The 17754-nt window shown below is 35.2% G+C and overlaps 1 protein-coding gene across 3 annotated transcripts in view; it reads left to right on the forward strand.

The window, feature by feature from the left end:
* LOC150093135 (triple functional domain protein-like) overlaps positions 1-17754 on the forward strand; it is a 396873-nt gene that overhangs the window by 79455 nt on the left and 299664 nt on the right. For 2 of the 3 annotated variants that reach the window (XM_090413319.1, XM_090413321.1), the window contains exon 2: positions 4593-4827. In XM_090413319.1, coding sequence (XP_090269445.1) covers positions 4593-4827 — 235 coding nt within the window. Of the gene's footprint in view, positions 1-4592; positions 4828-5399; positions 5529-17754 lie in introns of those variants that run through there. The other variant, XM_090413320.1, reaches the window with a different exon arrangement.

Consider the following 17754-nt stretch of genomic DNA (forward strand, 5'->3'; position numbering starts at 1 on the left):
CGATTTGCAGCGATGAAGCGCTTTCAATGTTGTACGTAGTTAGAGGATATTTCGATATTTCTAAGCAAATAGAATTCTTTTGTGCAAAGCATTAAAACCTGCTTTGAATGTGACTGCTTTTTCTCATTTGAGCTCGAAAAAATAACTGAAAAGAAAGTCACACACAACCGTAAACTGGAGATAAAAAGGGAACATTCCAAGTTCACCCCACATCGTTCGTTTCGCCGTGCTGTACTTTACTGTACTGTATATAGCATGTCGTTTGGTGTGGAACAAGGCCAAGACCGAGAAATTATTCTCCGGAACTGACAGTGAAATATTACTGTGTCTCCAAGATATGTCTCATCTGTGTTAACGTGCACAGAACACTCACAGGAAGTCTCCGATGTCAGGTTTTTTTTTTGTTTTTTTTTGCGTTATTATTCTTTTACCCCCGAAAATGCATATTTTCTTCGAACTGTTATTACGAGAGCGTTACATACTAACTACCTAAGCTCTGAAAAGAGTCTCGCCTCATAGTCCTTTTTAATATATTTTATCTTTAATGCCTGTAAATAGTCTGTTTGCTGTAGAGGGAAACGCACATTCTGGAAATGTGTTTATCGTCTGCTAAATACGCTTTAAGTCAACTGTTAAACTCAGCGTTTCTTTTAGCTTTGGTAATTCGACGATCTCATTAGATCCAATATTATGCTTCTTAGTATGTATCTGAAGGCAAAATTTGTATTTTTCTTATCAGAAAACCAAACTGAAAATTTGTCATTTCAAAAGTAATTATAATTTGAAAGATTTCAGATTTTTCTTAACCTGTTCAACTATGGTAAATTTTAGTCTTTGCTTTCGGAATGCAAGTTGAAATCAGTTGAATATAAGTTGATATCTTTGTTTCAAATAAACGGATTAGTTTCCACTGTTATCTTTAAAATACATCTAAAGCCTCGATTTCATTCTTTTTTTTTTTCTTCTCTCCATCCATACGTGCCTGCTTATAAAATATAAGTAGATATAAGAAAATATACCTACAGAAGCAGCCTTTGACATTTTCCGGTTATTAAAAAAATAAATAAATAAATAAACATCAGCCTTTGTAGAGAAATTTCATTAGTTAGGAGAGGATTAGAAATAGCAAGGAAAATGATTTAATACAAACATGGATTATTACAACATTCTTTCTATTTCTTGCTCTTCAGTAAGGGTTTTCTGTGTGCAAAGACATGCGCAAGTGCAGTGCCTAAATCATCGAATACGACCTTTCAATTTCTATAGAAAACATTCGGTAGTGATGATAATTCATAAATATCCAGTCAATCCGCATTGACTTCCTAATCTTCGTTGGCATTATTTCGACCAACAAAAAAAAACCCGGCTTATCTTAATCTTTTCAAGGTTTATCCAACTTGTCTTAATTGAAAATAGCTGCGATAGCTCGAGTTACTTTTTCTAATTTCTTTAGCTGGGAAGGGGATTCAGCACTCCGCGCAACGCTTTTCTAGTCCTTCGATTTCTAATACTTAATACACGTGTGGAAATATATAATTTTTGATGCAGCGGGTGGGATTTTTGTGCATTTCTGCCAATATGCTAGATAAGAAACACTTACTCGATATGGGGATTAAAAATGTGTCGCAGGAAACAAATGATAATAAAGTTGATTAAAAATTTAACTGTTATATAATTTATTGATAATATGAAGGTATTTCACAATGTCTCACAGCTTATATTATAATCTACTCGAAAAACGAAAAACAAAGTAGCGATAATCATAAAAAGGCGGTTCACAATAGTATTTGTGTACGCGTTAATTCATTATCCACTTAACCAAAAGGCATTTCGGGCTTACTCTGCACGGAATATGTAGTTTCGTTTGCAACAAATATGAGTTTGTTTCATGCGAATAGTTTTGCCATTTCGAATCACGAAATGACAAAATAGTACGAAGGTGCGTGCGTGCGTGTGTGTGTGTGTGTAGGAAGGGGGGGGGTTCATTTATAAGGACTTTTCAACTAAAAGTGAGTCAATTCCAGTGGCGGCCCGTACATAAGCACTGCGACACTGCAGTATCCCCAAGGAAAAAATAAAAAAATTAAATTTTGTCTGTGTTTATAAAGAATAACAATCTTACAACATTATATAAATGCAATACAACATGTTAAAAGTTACAGCTTATGTTTCGACAGTGATTGAATAGTTAATAATTGGAATTGTTCGATTAACGCTTTAGATTACGAAACAAATGCACTGCGATCTAACGCCGATATTCGTTTGCACTTGTCATTGCTATTGATACGAAACTTTTATTATTGGTGTTTGTTCGTGGTGAGGATCAAATATTTTTAATAAAGCAATTTTAAATATGTAAATTTATTTATTAATAAATTTGTTACTGATTAGGAAAAAAAGTTTTTTTTTTTTTTCTTGCAGCACCCCAACTTAAAATTTTCACCAGTCGCCACTTTCTATCCGTTTTCCCTTGGAATAGCGAATGAATTTTTTTCAATCTGCATAACACACAAGCTGGGCAAAGAACACACGCGCAATTTATAGACATGTTCATCACACATCCTCTGATAAGTGCCTAAAGATGCTTTGCTGTCATCTACACAAGCAGGAAACCATTCAAAAATCGTTTTACGAAATTCTGCTAGTAAAAAATGGTCTACTTCAGAACAAAACGTGAGATTGATTGACGAATTTTAATAAAAATCCCAATATTACTTAATTTCAAGAAAATCGGGCAGTCAGACTAGAGGAACAACAATTATGCATAAGAGAAAAATTGGTTCCAATACCATTTAGCGAAACACCCTCCCCCACCCACAAAAGTGTAAACTTTAAGTTGCCAATGCATTGGTTACTTCTGGAAATAACTTGCGAAGCCCAACAGCAGAAAAACTTGGAAGTATAAATGCAGAAGTCGAATTCAAAGGATCATAAGTAATAATAACCGGAATATATCAGTATATATTTACTTTATCAAACTGCTTCAGTGTTTTATCCCCCACCCCCACCCCTTCCTAACTGTGCTTGAAGCTCGCGTGTAGAATCATCACAGAAAGATATAGAAGTATTGATACATGTGTCTTGGATCCTGAATATTTTCGTAAAGACTCACATTACAGAAAAGCATCCTGAGTTGGCATTTATAATCCGGTACCGTATTCATAGAACATATATCATCCACTGTGGATTCACTGCTCTATTCGTTGGAACTCATCAGTGTTTCATACCTATCTCATAACAAATAACTTTTTTTACCTTTAATCCATGATAAAAGAGGTTCGACATCTTCATGTATAACTGAAATGCTAGAAAACTTTCAGTCATGTGCTTAAGAGAGCAGTTACTCTGAAGCCACCATGCCTGCCTAGAGGAACCTTCCTAGCACGCGCCCGGCCACACACACACACACACACACACACACACACACACACACACACACGCGCGCGCGCGCAGAGAGAGAGAGAGCATCTAATTTAATGGCAGCGCATTCACTATAAGGGTTCGTCTCACTGTTTCCGGCTTCTGTCCGATAAGGATAAGGCTCTTCAAATAAGAAACCCTTCAGATAAGGCTCTGTATTACTAAAACCTTGGTATTTAGGGTCTAGCTACTCACTGAGGAGACCTCAAAAAAGGTTGAAACTGGTCTGGGTAGTGACCCCACCCATAATGTATTGCAGTATACATCTCTTAGTGAGATGTGCTTTACATTATGGAAAATACTAAGAATAGTAATCAGAGCTTTACCCACCTTTACAATGAGTTGCCCTAGTGTTGCACCACCTTTAGACTTGAACTACATTCAGGCGCAAACTTAACTGTTTGCTTACTTGGGATTAGGAGTAAAAATAACCAAGTTTATAAAATTACTTGGTAACCCTAATATAACCCTAATATACATTCCCAAGGTAAAAAAACTTATTTACATATATATATATATATCACTGACCTATCCTATACAAATTTTAATAATGTTCGTGCAATATATCAATATAATTCATATATCAACCTTAAAAAACTTTGTCTATTTAACGCTGACAACGAAACTCTTAGCAGCACTTCGAAGCTAGCCACTTAAGGTTTAAATGTCTCTAAAGAGGGGATATGTTTATATTTAGACTCGGTTTTACTCCTCGTTATCTGGATAAGCTTTGCAAACAAAGATATAAACTGCAGTTACTGCAACATAAAAATCCTAAGTACACATATATAGTATCTGTATATGTTTGGCCAGCAACTGTTTATTAAGAGAAACGTATAATTACTACAGTAAGCTGGCGCCATCTATTAGGGATGGAAGCAAGTCTGCAAAATAGAACTTTTTATTATTATTGTTATTAATATCTGGGAAGTAGCTAAGAATTTGCATGCAAATTAAATTATTAAGCATTGGTAATTTTAATATCCTAACAATAGTTAAGTACATCAATTCATGGACGACACTTATCCATGACTGATGATGAACAAGCTACTGAATAATAAATTAATTTATTATTTGGAGCTTGTTTAAAGTACATCATCATCATAGACAATTCAAATATTAACTTCGGTAGTAAAGTTCTATTTTCTTTCTTTTCATATTATTATTCTTAGGACAATAGCTTGACATGGGTGGTCGCCGAACACTGGGCAGCTCCAGAGTCTCAAGAACTGTCTGTACAACCTGGCCAGCAGGTGAAGGTGCTCCGAGAAGCAGACAGGTCTGATTGGTGGCTGGTTCGTGTAATTCCAACACATAACAGCTGTGATACATCTGAAGGGATTGTCCCGTCGAACTGCTTACGGCCAGTACCCAAAATGGAAAACAAACAATTGGAAAATCCAACAGGTAAATAAGTTTATTTGCAAAGCATTTTAAAGAAAAAATTTTAAAATTCTGTTATACTGTATAATTCTGTTATAGATAACAATAAAAGATGCAAAAGATTTGAATGATCATTATGAATTTTTACATAAAAATCACAGTATATTCACATATATTAATGGACAATTAGAATTATTCTTAATAACAGTGCATTGCCCATAAGTTTGTAAACAACTTCACTCTAGATTGCTTCAACTAATCTAATTAAAGAAGCTGTTAAATAACTGCTCCCTACCCTCTCTTCCCCGCCCTAGCAGATGGCAAATGAATCCTATACACGGCGAAACAAAATCTGATAGCTGCTCATTATAGTGTTCCGGTACTATCTGGTAAAGAGATGTTGCTGTGTCGTCTTAACCAGCTATCACTTACCAAGGCTGAAGTTAGTCTGCTGACCTCCTTTGACCTCTTACAGTTGTTCTTGAGGCCTTGATAAAGCGGTCTGACGTAATCGCGTATAACGGCGTAGAATGACGAAAACCTACTTAAATGTATTAGTTCGTTTTCTTCACTGATGGTGCGCAAGATCTACTGGTGTTGACGGAATATCTCTGCAAAATATTGTGTTACTATGTTGTGACAAGTCGGAATTATGAGCTCACCGCCTAGCTCATTCAAATCACTGGTTAGTACCTGTTGGAGCCGAACAGAAAACGCTAATAGAGGTAAGGACTAAAAAAGAAAAAAAAATCATTACAAAATGTATAGTTTTAGTTTCTTTTAGCTACTAAGCCGTAGATACCAGCACATGGTAATATTGACATCATCACAGAGTAAGTAATTTGATTCTATATTAAGCAGTAAAGATTTGCATGCTTCCGCGCACACCTGATAAAAGTTGATAACAAAAATGTATTCACTGCATATTGACCTACTTGTAGTTGATAAAATGGTTCATAATTATGGGTACATACTAAAACTGTCTATTGAGTCATTTATTATATTATATTCATGTTCTAGAAAGCAAAAAAATAATAATTACATGGTTTAAATTAATGCAACTTGTTATATATACGTACCTCATAACACTCAATTATGCAGATTATGGTACTTCATTACCTGCAAGAAAACAATTATTAGCTATTAAGCACAAAATTTATTTTCTGCCCAGTGACGCCGATTTATGACTCTAATTGTTTGGAATACTTTAACGCCCCCTAATGACTGAATATAAATAACAAGAGAAATATCGACGTCTGTAAAAAAAATAAATAAATAATAATAATAACAACAACAACAACAATAATAATAATAATAATAATAATAATATATGAGCTCTGCATTTAAAAACGAACATTTTTTTCTTGTATTATATTACTTGGCAGTCATTTGTTTACTCTATTATTGATACAAGAAATTTCTTGTATATTTTGATTATCTATCAGCGCCACCTAATGATATCGAGAATTTAGTTTAGTAAATAATATGTTCATAAATAATGTGGAAGATGTGTGATCTGAATGCTTAAAATCCCAGAATTAAGGTATAAAGAAAGGATAAAAAGAAGTTATTTAATATAGTCAGTTTTCTCCCTCGTTATTATATAACTTTATTTTCATTCCATTTAAGCTTTCTTGCTGATTATGCAAAAGTTTTATATGGATTAATTTTTGTCTGCAATAAAGTATTATTATGTACTTGTAAATATGAAGTAGCGCTTTTACGACACATCACTGTGTGCGCTCGTGTGTACGATATCGGTGACTGGCGCTGGTGTAGTATTACCGCGGGTGTGTTGGGAACTTATTGATCACATAATAAATCCTTCAGTGATTACTTAGTGTAACTCCAACCCCAAAACCAAAACAATGGAACTTGTTTAAACTAAAACTTCAAAAGGCAGAAAGCGAAGTGTGAGAAATACAAAAGAACTGCTATAATTACATGAAATTTCATAGGTATATCCCAATTACCCGAAAGTCTGTGCAGGCTAGAGAATGAATCTGCTCTTTAAGTGCAAACATTTCATTCTGTGCGCATCCTCCACTTCCGTCCGCATCAGGCAGTCTCATCCTGGACTAGGGGCGGGGGGATGAAATAGTCAATATATCTGCCCGTCAGGCCTCCACGGTTGGCCCAGCTGCGCGTGTGCGGCTTTGAGGTAATGTATTGCGTTAGTTGTTGGTTATCAGGTTCCCTCAGCAGGTTTTAACATCGGCGTTTTCAAAGAAAAGGAGGAGCCAGTCTCCAAAGGATCCGACTATACTCGGTGGCAGTTTTCTATGATAGCTGTTTCGGTAGGTGTCAGCATAGTGTCGGTCCTGTATAGCTTTACCACTCTCTACGATATCGGTTACACGCCGGTTGGGACTAAGTGATGCCAGCGCGTGTGCGGGGGCCTTTAACGGCTCGTGAGTGCCAATAAAGGATAGTCGCTGCTTTAGGAGATAAATCACGTCCGCTTTACAGTACAGGAAGGTAAGATAATTTATTCTGTCGTCTTGGTAAATTAACTTTTGCTATCCGGTGTTATAAAGTGTATGCCTTCATATCATTTACATATCAAGAGCATTTCATCAATCGATATCATCAATAAAACGCATATGTGTGTGTGTGTGTGTGTGTGCGTGCGTGCATGCGTGTGTGGAGTTGGATAGTAGCATTCCTCCAGGATGCGGACTAGTCACAAAAGCAACGTGGGAAGAAGTCACCTAAATTTCTTGATCAGAGCTTAGGTATACGACCAGTCCCCTGACCCAAATTATTCTATCCTTCACCCTTTTTTGTACCCTTTGAGAAATGTAAACTTGTTTCCATCTTTACTGCTTTCAGTGTAGTGCGTAGTTGCAGTCTCTTCTAGAGTTAAGAGTTTTCGAATGCCAAGTCACAAACATTTACACATTGAGATGTCTAATGATATATATTTTTCCATTATAAAATTATCTTAAAGATATATTTTAAGATAATAATTTGCAATAACTTGCGTTATGAGTGGTCAAGTTTTTGCAACTACGGAAATAAGTTTAGGTTCTAGAACTGGGTTTCCGGTTTCTCTGATCCTTAGCTCACCCACTGTACTATAATCTACTGTACTTTCAATCTTTCGTGCATGGGACTCAGATAAAAAAAAAAAAAAGTAATGCAATTGTCCACCACATGAAATGCCTTTTCATTGACGTATTTCTTCTATTTTAATGTTAGCGCTGTTATTTTATTCTTATAGGATGGACAGAAGCATAACTTTATACTTTTATCCATTGAATATTTTGTATAACGCGTTGGGGGGGGTTAACCATTTCATCATCAGTTTCTTTAAATTCCATTTCATTTAAATGAATTGAACTTTAAATTTCATTTCTTCGTGTTACATTATGAAAGAGAAAGATGAAAATGATATCTAAATTCATGCAGTTTTTGATAGTGTTTGTAAATGCATTTTTATTCTTTTAATGTCAATAATTACAGGTCTTTTAACAATAAAACAATACTACTTTAATATCTACAGTCAAAGATATGTTTTAAATATACTCATTGAAAATCGATGCCACTTTTGTGGTTTAAATGCTTCAAACATTTCAGTTAGTTTTTAGAGATTTTTCTCCTACAATAAAAAACTTACTCAATTAGATGTTTTCTAACTTGTGGATATGAAACTCTTATTACAGTTAATATCATTAAGTTGTCTTACAGTTGCTTGCAGTTATATTTTCTATCACCTAAATAAATACGAGTAATATGGAAGAGTAATATGTTGAAATAACATAAATCTTATAATATATTTCGGACGTTAGAACATTAAATGATGACCTGCAAATCCAATTAATGATGATTTTCAACAAGCCTTTGATAGATCCTGTCATTAAGTACATATAATTCAGATATCAGGCAATATAAAACTAATTCTACTACAGAACACTTAAACTAATAGTCGCTGGCACTGCATTGCGAAAATTTATAAAGATTCATACTTCTGATAAGACAGTTTAAAGGAAGGAAGCTGTCTCGTCTCAAAGGTCCGAGTTAGTCGATAGGTTTCGTGTTATTTAAAAGCTACTGAGAAACAAATGTAGTTTTGTCGAGATTATCGATTTCAAGAGAATACTTTTGTTCCCGATTGATAATGATTCCTAGCTGCAGGAATAAGTAATGGAGATGTGTGCTAAGCCCGGAGCATTTGAAACCTGTTAGAAGGCTTGCACCGCTTCATCTGTTACATGTTGCTTTTAAACTTACTGAAATTTTATGATTTAAATAATTTAGTTATTTCTGCTTTAAATTGTGTCTCCTTTCAGATAGCTACTTATTTGGTTTATTAATGTTGTACTAAATATGTGCGACATTAATAAATGTTGCACCAAATAACCTTTGAGATTACATTCTCGGAAATACAATCTAAACTATCAAATCCCTATTTGATAGTTTAGATTTAGCAGTACGATATTTAAATAATAAAATAAATAAATTCAATTATGCAAAAGCGAAACGGTAACATGATTTAATGTTCTGAGATTCAAAACAAAAGTTTACGTGTAGTTTCTTCTAAAACTAAGTCTTTTTTTTTTCTTTTCTATACACTTCCCTGTATCCTGATAATATCCTGACACTTCCCTGTATCCCTGACTGTAGCTAAGACTTTAAGCTCCATTCAAATCTTGGATTATTAGTTTCCAGTTTTTTGGACCTCAGTCAACTGTTTTTCCAAAATCAGCTGCAAGTATCATTAATGCAAATATAGGATAGATTATTCAATTTCTTTTTCTTCTTCAATAGTTCCTTTCTACGTCATTAGGATAAATTCATCAGTGTTAGCCCCCCCCCTTTTTTTTTCATGTGTCTTCAGTATGGACTTCTACAGCCAACCTATTTGCTATTTCAACCACAGTCGGTGTTACCTTTTTCTAAAGAACATTCAAAATCTTCACTGTCTCAGTTGAAATATATGCACTGCTATACTCTCTATTTCATAGTCATAATAGAAAATTTATTCCAGTTCTTAAAGCAGTGAGGTAGTAATCTGGGTGTCTTCTGTATAATCAAAAGCCTTAAGTGTAATGATGACGAACTCAGTTAGGCCTAAGTTAAACATTCCAAAGATTCGGTTTAAGGGATTGCGCATCATAAGGCTCTTACGAAGCTTCAAAAAACGTTGTTAGCAATGAAGATTTTAAAAAAAACTGTACTGCGTGCTCATTAATGTACAGTATTTTCAGATCATTATGATTATTATTACTACTATCCACTATTACGCACTGTTTCATGAGAGCAATTTCTTCTTCTATTACATAGTTCAAAACTGTTCGTGATTTTTAATGACTTCATTAATTATGTTCTACTTCCTGCTGGATTTCTCTTTTGATTGTTCAAAATATAAATGCATCTTCTAACCATCGATTCTCCTCTTTAATAATTAAACCGGAAGTGTGTTTTTTAAATGATACTTTTTTTTCTCCCTCATTAACTGTTCAAAACTTTATTGACGTCTTTTTTTGAATGAAAGCTCACTCAGCAAGTTAATAGAACACCACAATTCCTTGGCTGGGAAGACCTGGATTAGGACTGTGTGAAGGTCGATAACTGTATGTAGCTAATTTCAATTGAGACTCAGGTAGCCAGGCTCAGGAAAGAAAAAAAAATCAGTCGTAGACGGAAAATGTTCTGAGAACTCACCGACTTGCGATATATTTGACAGGTATTGTATCGTGCCATCATATCATACCATGCTGACAGATGGTTTTAGTTGCATAAGTTTTAAATGGTTTTCTGCATAAGTTTTAAATTTATCCTTTGAATAACCTTCGATATGCTTATTGTACATTCCCGAGAATATTGCATATGATTTGAAAGTAACTAAGATTTGTTTTATATGATTGCAAATAGTAAGAACTTGCATGTGCTCCTTGCCAAAAAATAACAAGCACGGAAAAAAGATATAAGAGCTGGGTGAGGTGGTCATCTGAGACAGCACAGATGCTAGAAATGAATCAACAACACCCATTATATCATATACAAAACTTTATTTAATTCTTCTTCTTCTCTCCCGTTGTTAGCCTCTTCCAATTATCTCGATCTCTTGTTCTTGATGTCAGTTGAGAAAGGGAGGAATTTGTCAATTTTTTGATGTTATCAGCCCATTTTAATCGAGGTCGGCCCCTAACCCTTGATCCCGGAACGATTCCTTCTAGTGCTTGCTTTGGAATGCCATTAGCCCTCTCCACATTTCCGAACCATTTCATGTCTTCTTCTGATGACTGTCAGAATATTTTCCCTTTTTCTCCCGTTTATTTAATTACATATAATAATATGCTGTGTATATACTGTATGGATAAATATACATGTTTATATTTATCCATACAGTATATAGTTCTTGATGGAAGATTGAGGAAGGAGGTGGAGATTGCAAAGGAACAATTTGGCTTCATGCTTGGTAGATCAACAACAGATGCTATCTTTGGGTTAAGGCAAATGATGGAAAAATTTCGAGAGAAACAACGGGAGCTACATCTGGTATTTATTGATCTGGAGAAAGCATACGATAGAGTGCCAAGGCAAGAAGTCTGGAGGTGTCTGAGGGAGAAGAAGGTTCCGAAGAAATATGTCAGGTTGGTGCGGGAGATGTACAAAAATGTGAAGACAAGAGTTCGGACCTGTCTGGGACAGACAGAAAGTTTTCAAGTAACAGTTGGCTTGCATCAAGGGTCAGCATTAAGTCCGTTTCTGTTTAATATTGTGATGGAGGTGGTAACAGAGGAGGTGAGAGAAGATGCGCCTTGGACAATGTTGTATGCAGATGACATCTTGCTGTGTGCAGATTTAAGAGAAGAAGCGAGAACTAAACTGGAAAGATGGAGAAAAGTACTGGAAGAGAGAGAGGTATGAGACTGAGCAGAAGTAAGACAGAGTATATCTGTTGCACAGTGGGCGGCGGACAGGAGACAGATCTAGAGCTGGAAAGAAATGTCATCAGGAAGGTGAGGGACTTTAGATACTTAGGTTCAACAGTAGAAGAAGATGGAGGAGCTGAGAAGGAAGTGGGATGCAGGATACAAGCGGGTTGGAGGAACTGGAGAGAGAGATGGCTGGAGTGTTATGCGATAAGAGGGTGCCGATCGATCTGAAAGGCAAAATCTATAGGACAGTAGTGAAGCTAGCTATTACGTATGCTATGGAAACTGTGGCCCTGAGGAAAAATAACATCGGCAGGATATTAGGTGGATGTGCGGTGTGACCAGAAAGGATCGTCTGAGAAATGACTATCTGAGGGGAACAGTGAAAGTTAAGAGCGAAGATACAGGAGGCAAGGTTGAGATGGTTTGGTCATGTGATGAGGAGGGAGGACGAATATGTGGGAAGAAGGGTCATGCAGATGGATGTGCAAGGAAGGAGGAAGCGTGGGCGGTCAAAGAAGAGATGGAGGGAGCTGGTAGAAGAGGACTTGAGGATGAAGAATTTGGATGTGGTGACAGCCCAAGACAGGAGGATGTGGAGGAGACTCATCATCAACAGTGACCCCACTTAAGCGGGAGAAGCTGCAGAAGAAGAAGAAGAAGATCTTGTTATGCTGATAAGTTTTCTAATTTTATAACTTTATAAATAATAAATAAATTTAATTTTATAATTTTATTATAAATAAATCTATAATTTTATAAATTCTAAGTTTATAACTTTTCATGGCTAGGATTTCCACAAAATTATAAACTTAGAATATATATGCACAAGGATATATGCTGCCTTTTCTGAACATGTAGATAATGTATGTTTTATATGGCAACTTAATTTTGATTTTATCTTAAATTATTCATATGCGGTTTTCTGAAAGAACGTATATCCTTCACTGCATTTTGCATTTATATCAGGGATCAATTCTTTTGGCTGCATTCATCTCTCTCTCTCTCTCTGTGTGTGTGTGTGTGTGTGTGTGTGTGTGTGTGTGTGTGTGTGTGTGTGTGTGTGTGTGTGTGTGTGTGTGTGTGTGTGTGTGTGTGTGTGTGTGTGTGTGTGTGTGTGTGTGTGTGTGTGTGTGTGTGTGAGAGAGAGAGAGAGAGAGAGAGACTAACTTCAATAATGATTCCTTCGCCAGGCATTGGATAATTGCCATCTTACACTGTAGTGATAGATGTCTGCACTCAATACACCTCTCACTTTAAGAAAGATTCAAATAAAGTCATTTCAACAGATCAAATAAATGATACAGCAATGCCTTCTGTTCCCCTACAATCTAATCTAAGTGGCAGTTGAATCGAGTTCACAGTTCAACTACTAACCAGTCTGTGATTTTCACAAGCGTCTGCAAATCAATGCCGTCTGATACACAGACACTTCCAACAGCAAATTCGATTTCCCACATTTTTATTCCCTGTTTCTGCCCCTTTTAAAATTCTAATTCCTTTACGAAGGTTTTCTACATTTCAATGGCGAACTAGAAAAGAAATCCAAATCGGTTAATTTTGATTTCTTTCTGTTTGGATTTTAATTGTATAACATCTTATTTTTCAAATAATTATTTTATATAAAATAAAATTCATATATTAATTAAATATAAAATTCTAAAAAAAAAGTTCATTTTCTGCTTTTACATCTACACTGAGTAGCCACTTTATTACGAACACCTCCCCATTTAAGAAAATGGAAATTTATTTAAGTAGGAGATTGTCTCTCTTACCTCTAATGTATATCTGTGGTTTATTTAGAAACTATAAGTTTTTTGTTTGTTTGTTTTTTATCTGAAGATAAGTTAACTAGTTCTCATTCGTGTATGGCAGCGTTTTCCTCCCGCTAGGATTTTTCATCCCATGGAAAAGGCAAACTGGCCAGAAGAATAAACGCAATTTACATAATACATAACGCACTGGTCTCATCACCTTACTATTTTTGTAGTAATTCCAGAATGAATAACCCAAGTTTGTTGTACGACTATGTATATCTACATATTAACGGAATTTTAAACTATGTAGACATTTTTCACACAGAAAATGTTTCCCCAAGGCAAGTTTAGCTATGTTTTCTCCCTTTGTCACCAATCGCAAGTTAATAGAAATTATATAGAAGAAATTTCAAGTTATCACGAACTATTCTAAAATCGTCTGCATGATGACATTACATAGACGATACTTTTTGTTTGTTTGAAAACAGTCTGGATGGTCTGAACTACTTTCTTCTTTTTTTTCTGAATGGACGCCATCGAAAAATGCAGTTCCCCAACAAAATAGGCAAAGAACAAATGATTCTTTCTAAATAAATTAATCAATAATGATGGTAGACGCCAGCATATTACTGGATGTCTGCAGAAAGCATTTTTACTGGTCGATATAATCACGTCAGCTTGTCCCACTACTCCAGCAAAGGTTCGAACATTATAGTTAAAAAGCTATCCGTATCCTGGGATAAGATGTTCATGAAAATAAGATAAGGGTTAACCGTCCTATAGCCAATTCATTCAAAAAGGTTATCTAAGAAGAGAGTTGTTCACAGATTATTATATACCCAGAAAACCACTTTTAGTGTCACACAGAGAGAGAGAGAGAGAGAGAGTGCGAGAGAGATAAAGACTTCATGTCCTTACGTCAGTGGAACTTCCCGACGTACAGCTTCAATACTACAAGATGTTAGCATCAGTCTCCCTAAAACCAATAAAGACACCTGACGGCTTCTTACAATGGTGAAAGGTATGAAATTGGAGATAGTGACCATAGTCATGTCACCCACAAATGCTAGAATAAGTCAGGTCTTACTGTCGATACCCTCACGGAATAGAAGAAATTGATCATCAGCTTCAATTCCTTATCTCGAAGATTACCTTCCCTTTCAATCTCTTCATGGAGTTCAGTGAGAATATACCGTCGTGTGATAGGCTAATCAGGAACCAAGTCCTCATTCTTTACGACACTTAGAAGTCACCCATCCGTCCACCCGTATGAAGTGGATCAGATCTCTTCAACGCTAACAATCATCTACAAGTCTTGGGAAACAAAGAACTTCACAACTCCTCACACTATTAAACCTAAATATGCCCGATCTTAGAATTTTATTCCTAGTTTTAGGATGATGGATGCACTGTTCCAAAAACTTCCCTAAGAACACTCGTTTGGACCGTAAAAGGGCAATCTGATGAACAGATTCTCTCTCTCTCTCTCTCTCTCTCTCTCTCTCTCACACACACACACACACACACACACACACACACACACACACACACACACACACACACACACACACACACACACACACACACACACACAATTCCTTACATTCGTTTTCTCCGATTCTTCCTGTTTTTGTCTTATGCGTTTTCTCTAGATGTTTTAATGGTCTAGTCTGCTCATGACGCTGCTCTACCGAACTACCACTAGCATCCTCTGTTTTCCTGTATATATTAAGAACACAAACAGCAGCTAGTCAACATCCATACGCAATTCTGCTCTAAACTTCTAATCGAATTATCTTCTCATCCTCTTCATTCCATATACCTGTTTTTCGGAACAGACTTTCTCCATATGCTTTAATCAATGATTTCAGTCTCTCTCCCGCCTCTTCAAGAAATACATTAGCAGATTCTTCTTGCTTTCTAACTTTTATCTCGATATAAAGTCCATTATGTCTAGAATTACACATTCTTTGAAATAATACTCAGCGCACCCATAAGACTCTCAAATAATCTCCTCTGTAAATGCAATTGATTAATGTCTGAGATCTTTTGTGTTTTGTTTTTAAAAAAATTGCGTCTGTCGGTTTACTTCCCCCCCCCCCCCCCCAGTCTAGTTAAGAGAGGCGCAGACACCATATTTCTATTGCCGTGGCTTCAATGGGTATTCAGGGATTCCACATAAAGCTTCTCCCTCTCTTTCTCAGATCTCTAGGTAGCTTCTAAAATATCCTTCTGTGTCGTAACTTCTCTTTCATCCTCATCAGGGAATTATTACTCTGGAGATGGGTTAGTCATCCTCATAAACAAATAATTCTGTGCAGGCGCAAGAAAAGATTCTTAGAAACGCATTCTTGTCTTCTAATTTTAATTTCCAATATGACGATGACATAAAGTGAATTGTTATACTTGTACTTTTTTATTTGGTTTTATGTAAATACATTGACGTAATTAAATGTTACGCCGAAAATAAGTAGCCTTGAGAACGTTCCACTTCAATCAGATAAAATGAAAGACGTAAATTTCTTTTATTTATTCCTCTATGCTATATAGATTTTAGCAAATTACTTTACATGAATTGACTGGTTACTTAGACTTCAGAAAACTATAATACATTAATAGATTGTAGCTACTTACATTACATTAATAGCAACTTCGTTACATTAATATTAGCAACTTATGTTACATTAATAGATTTTGGAAACTTACTCCTAACTCACAATTATTGATTTTTTTTTTCCGGCAACGTACATTATATTAATAGATTTTAGGAACTTATGTTGCATTACATACATTACATTTAATAACTTACATTTATTAATAAAGTTTAGCAACTTATATTATATTAATATATTTTGGAAACTTACATTACATGATTAGGTTTTATCGACTAATCATGTAATGCAAGTCATTGTTCTTGAATATTGAATTCTGAAATCTTCATTTTTCCTATTACCAGAAACAGATAGTTTAAAACTCCGTTGAATACCAAATAACTTAATAGTCAGCCATCCGTTTCTGCTGTCAATTTTTATTACGCAGAATCCTTCAGGTCTATGCTCACCTACTTATTTCCTATTTTAATAATAGAATGGCTTCATTTATTTCACTCATGTTCAAACATTCATGGCTGAAGATGTACTTTGAATTATGATGAATTAACAAGTTTTCTTGAACATTACATTTCTTTATTATATGAAGTAAAAAAATTCTAATGATTCTTCTAGAGCAACGATGTTTCGTTTAGATTTAATGAAGTCCAATATTGCTTTTTTATGGACTGATCGCAATAGTTCGTTTTAATTCCAATAGGGAGCGATATTATGCAATTTTCGCGAGACATTTTGTAGAATTGCAGTTCGTCTGCCATCTTTTTGCCCACATTCTCCATTGTGAGTAGTTTTCTATATTATGTAGCTACGGGCATCTTCTTTCAAGTAACTATCGAATGTATTTCTGCATTTTTCTGCTTTTCTTACTGAAGAATACAATTTAATCTAAATCGCTTAGGTTTTTTTCTTTCTATTGCTAAAAGCACTTAGCTTATTTCCAGTATATTTCAATTAGAATATATTTAAAATTATTCTGGTAAGGAAAAAGAAAAAAAAAACAAATGCATTAATGTTTAACACACAGAAAAATTCCTCGAATAAATTGGATCCCACTCTTCGCGACCTATTTTTTTTTTCTTTCTAACCATTTCCTAGAAATGGTCTGAAAAAAAAAAATATTAGCGATTCCGTATGAGTGCTACAGTGTTTTTCTAAAATCACCAGAAAGTTACTGAGTTCTAATACTACTCTTGATAACCAGGTCAGCTCTATCTAGACGTTTTTTTTTTTTTTTTTTTTCACTTCTCAGAAATGCAGCCGAAATAATAAATAAATAAAATAAGAAATGTAACTTCGGAAGAACTGCCAATTAATTTTATTGTAATTCTACACTTGCACAGTCGTAAAATAAGATATACCGGTAATCAAATTTATTGTCATTTTTTTTTAAATCTCGAATAATCTTTGTTTAAGAGTTAATCATTCGTAAAGGATTTCGATGCAATGACAAGGTACGCTACGCAGACGCTGCAATAATTTCCTTCCGATGCGAAGAGGAAGTTCGAAGAAATCTTTCCCGAACATTATCGCTTTTAGTCAGAAAGAGGTAGCGTGTTAAACAGGTTCTCCCAGAACGCACTGGCAGTTTACTACCCCTCATCGAAAGGTCTATAAGTGAAATTTACTACTTAATTATCTCCCCGCTGTTTAAGTAAACAAGCTGTATGAAAATGTCTTCAGGTACGTTATGCAATTTGTTAT

Source organism: Typopeltis vanoorti, chromosome 24 (assembly GCF_054136105.1).
Source record: "Typopeltis vanoorti isolate ZY-2024b chromosome 24, IOZ_Tvanoo_1.0, whole genome shotgun sequence".
Taxonomy (NCBI): Eukaryota; Metazoa; Arthropoda; class Arachnida; order Uropygi; family Thelyphonidae; genus Typopeltis; species Typopeltis vanoorti.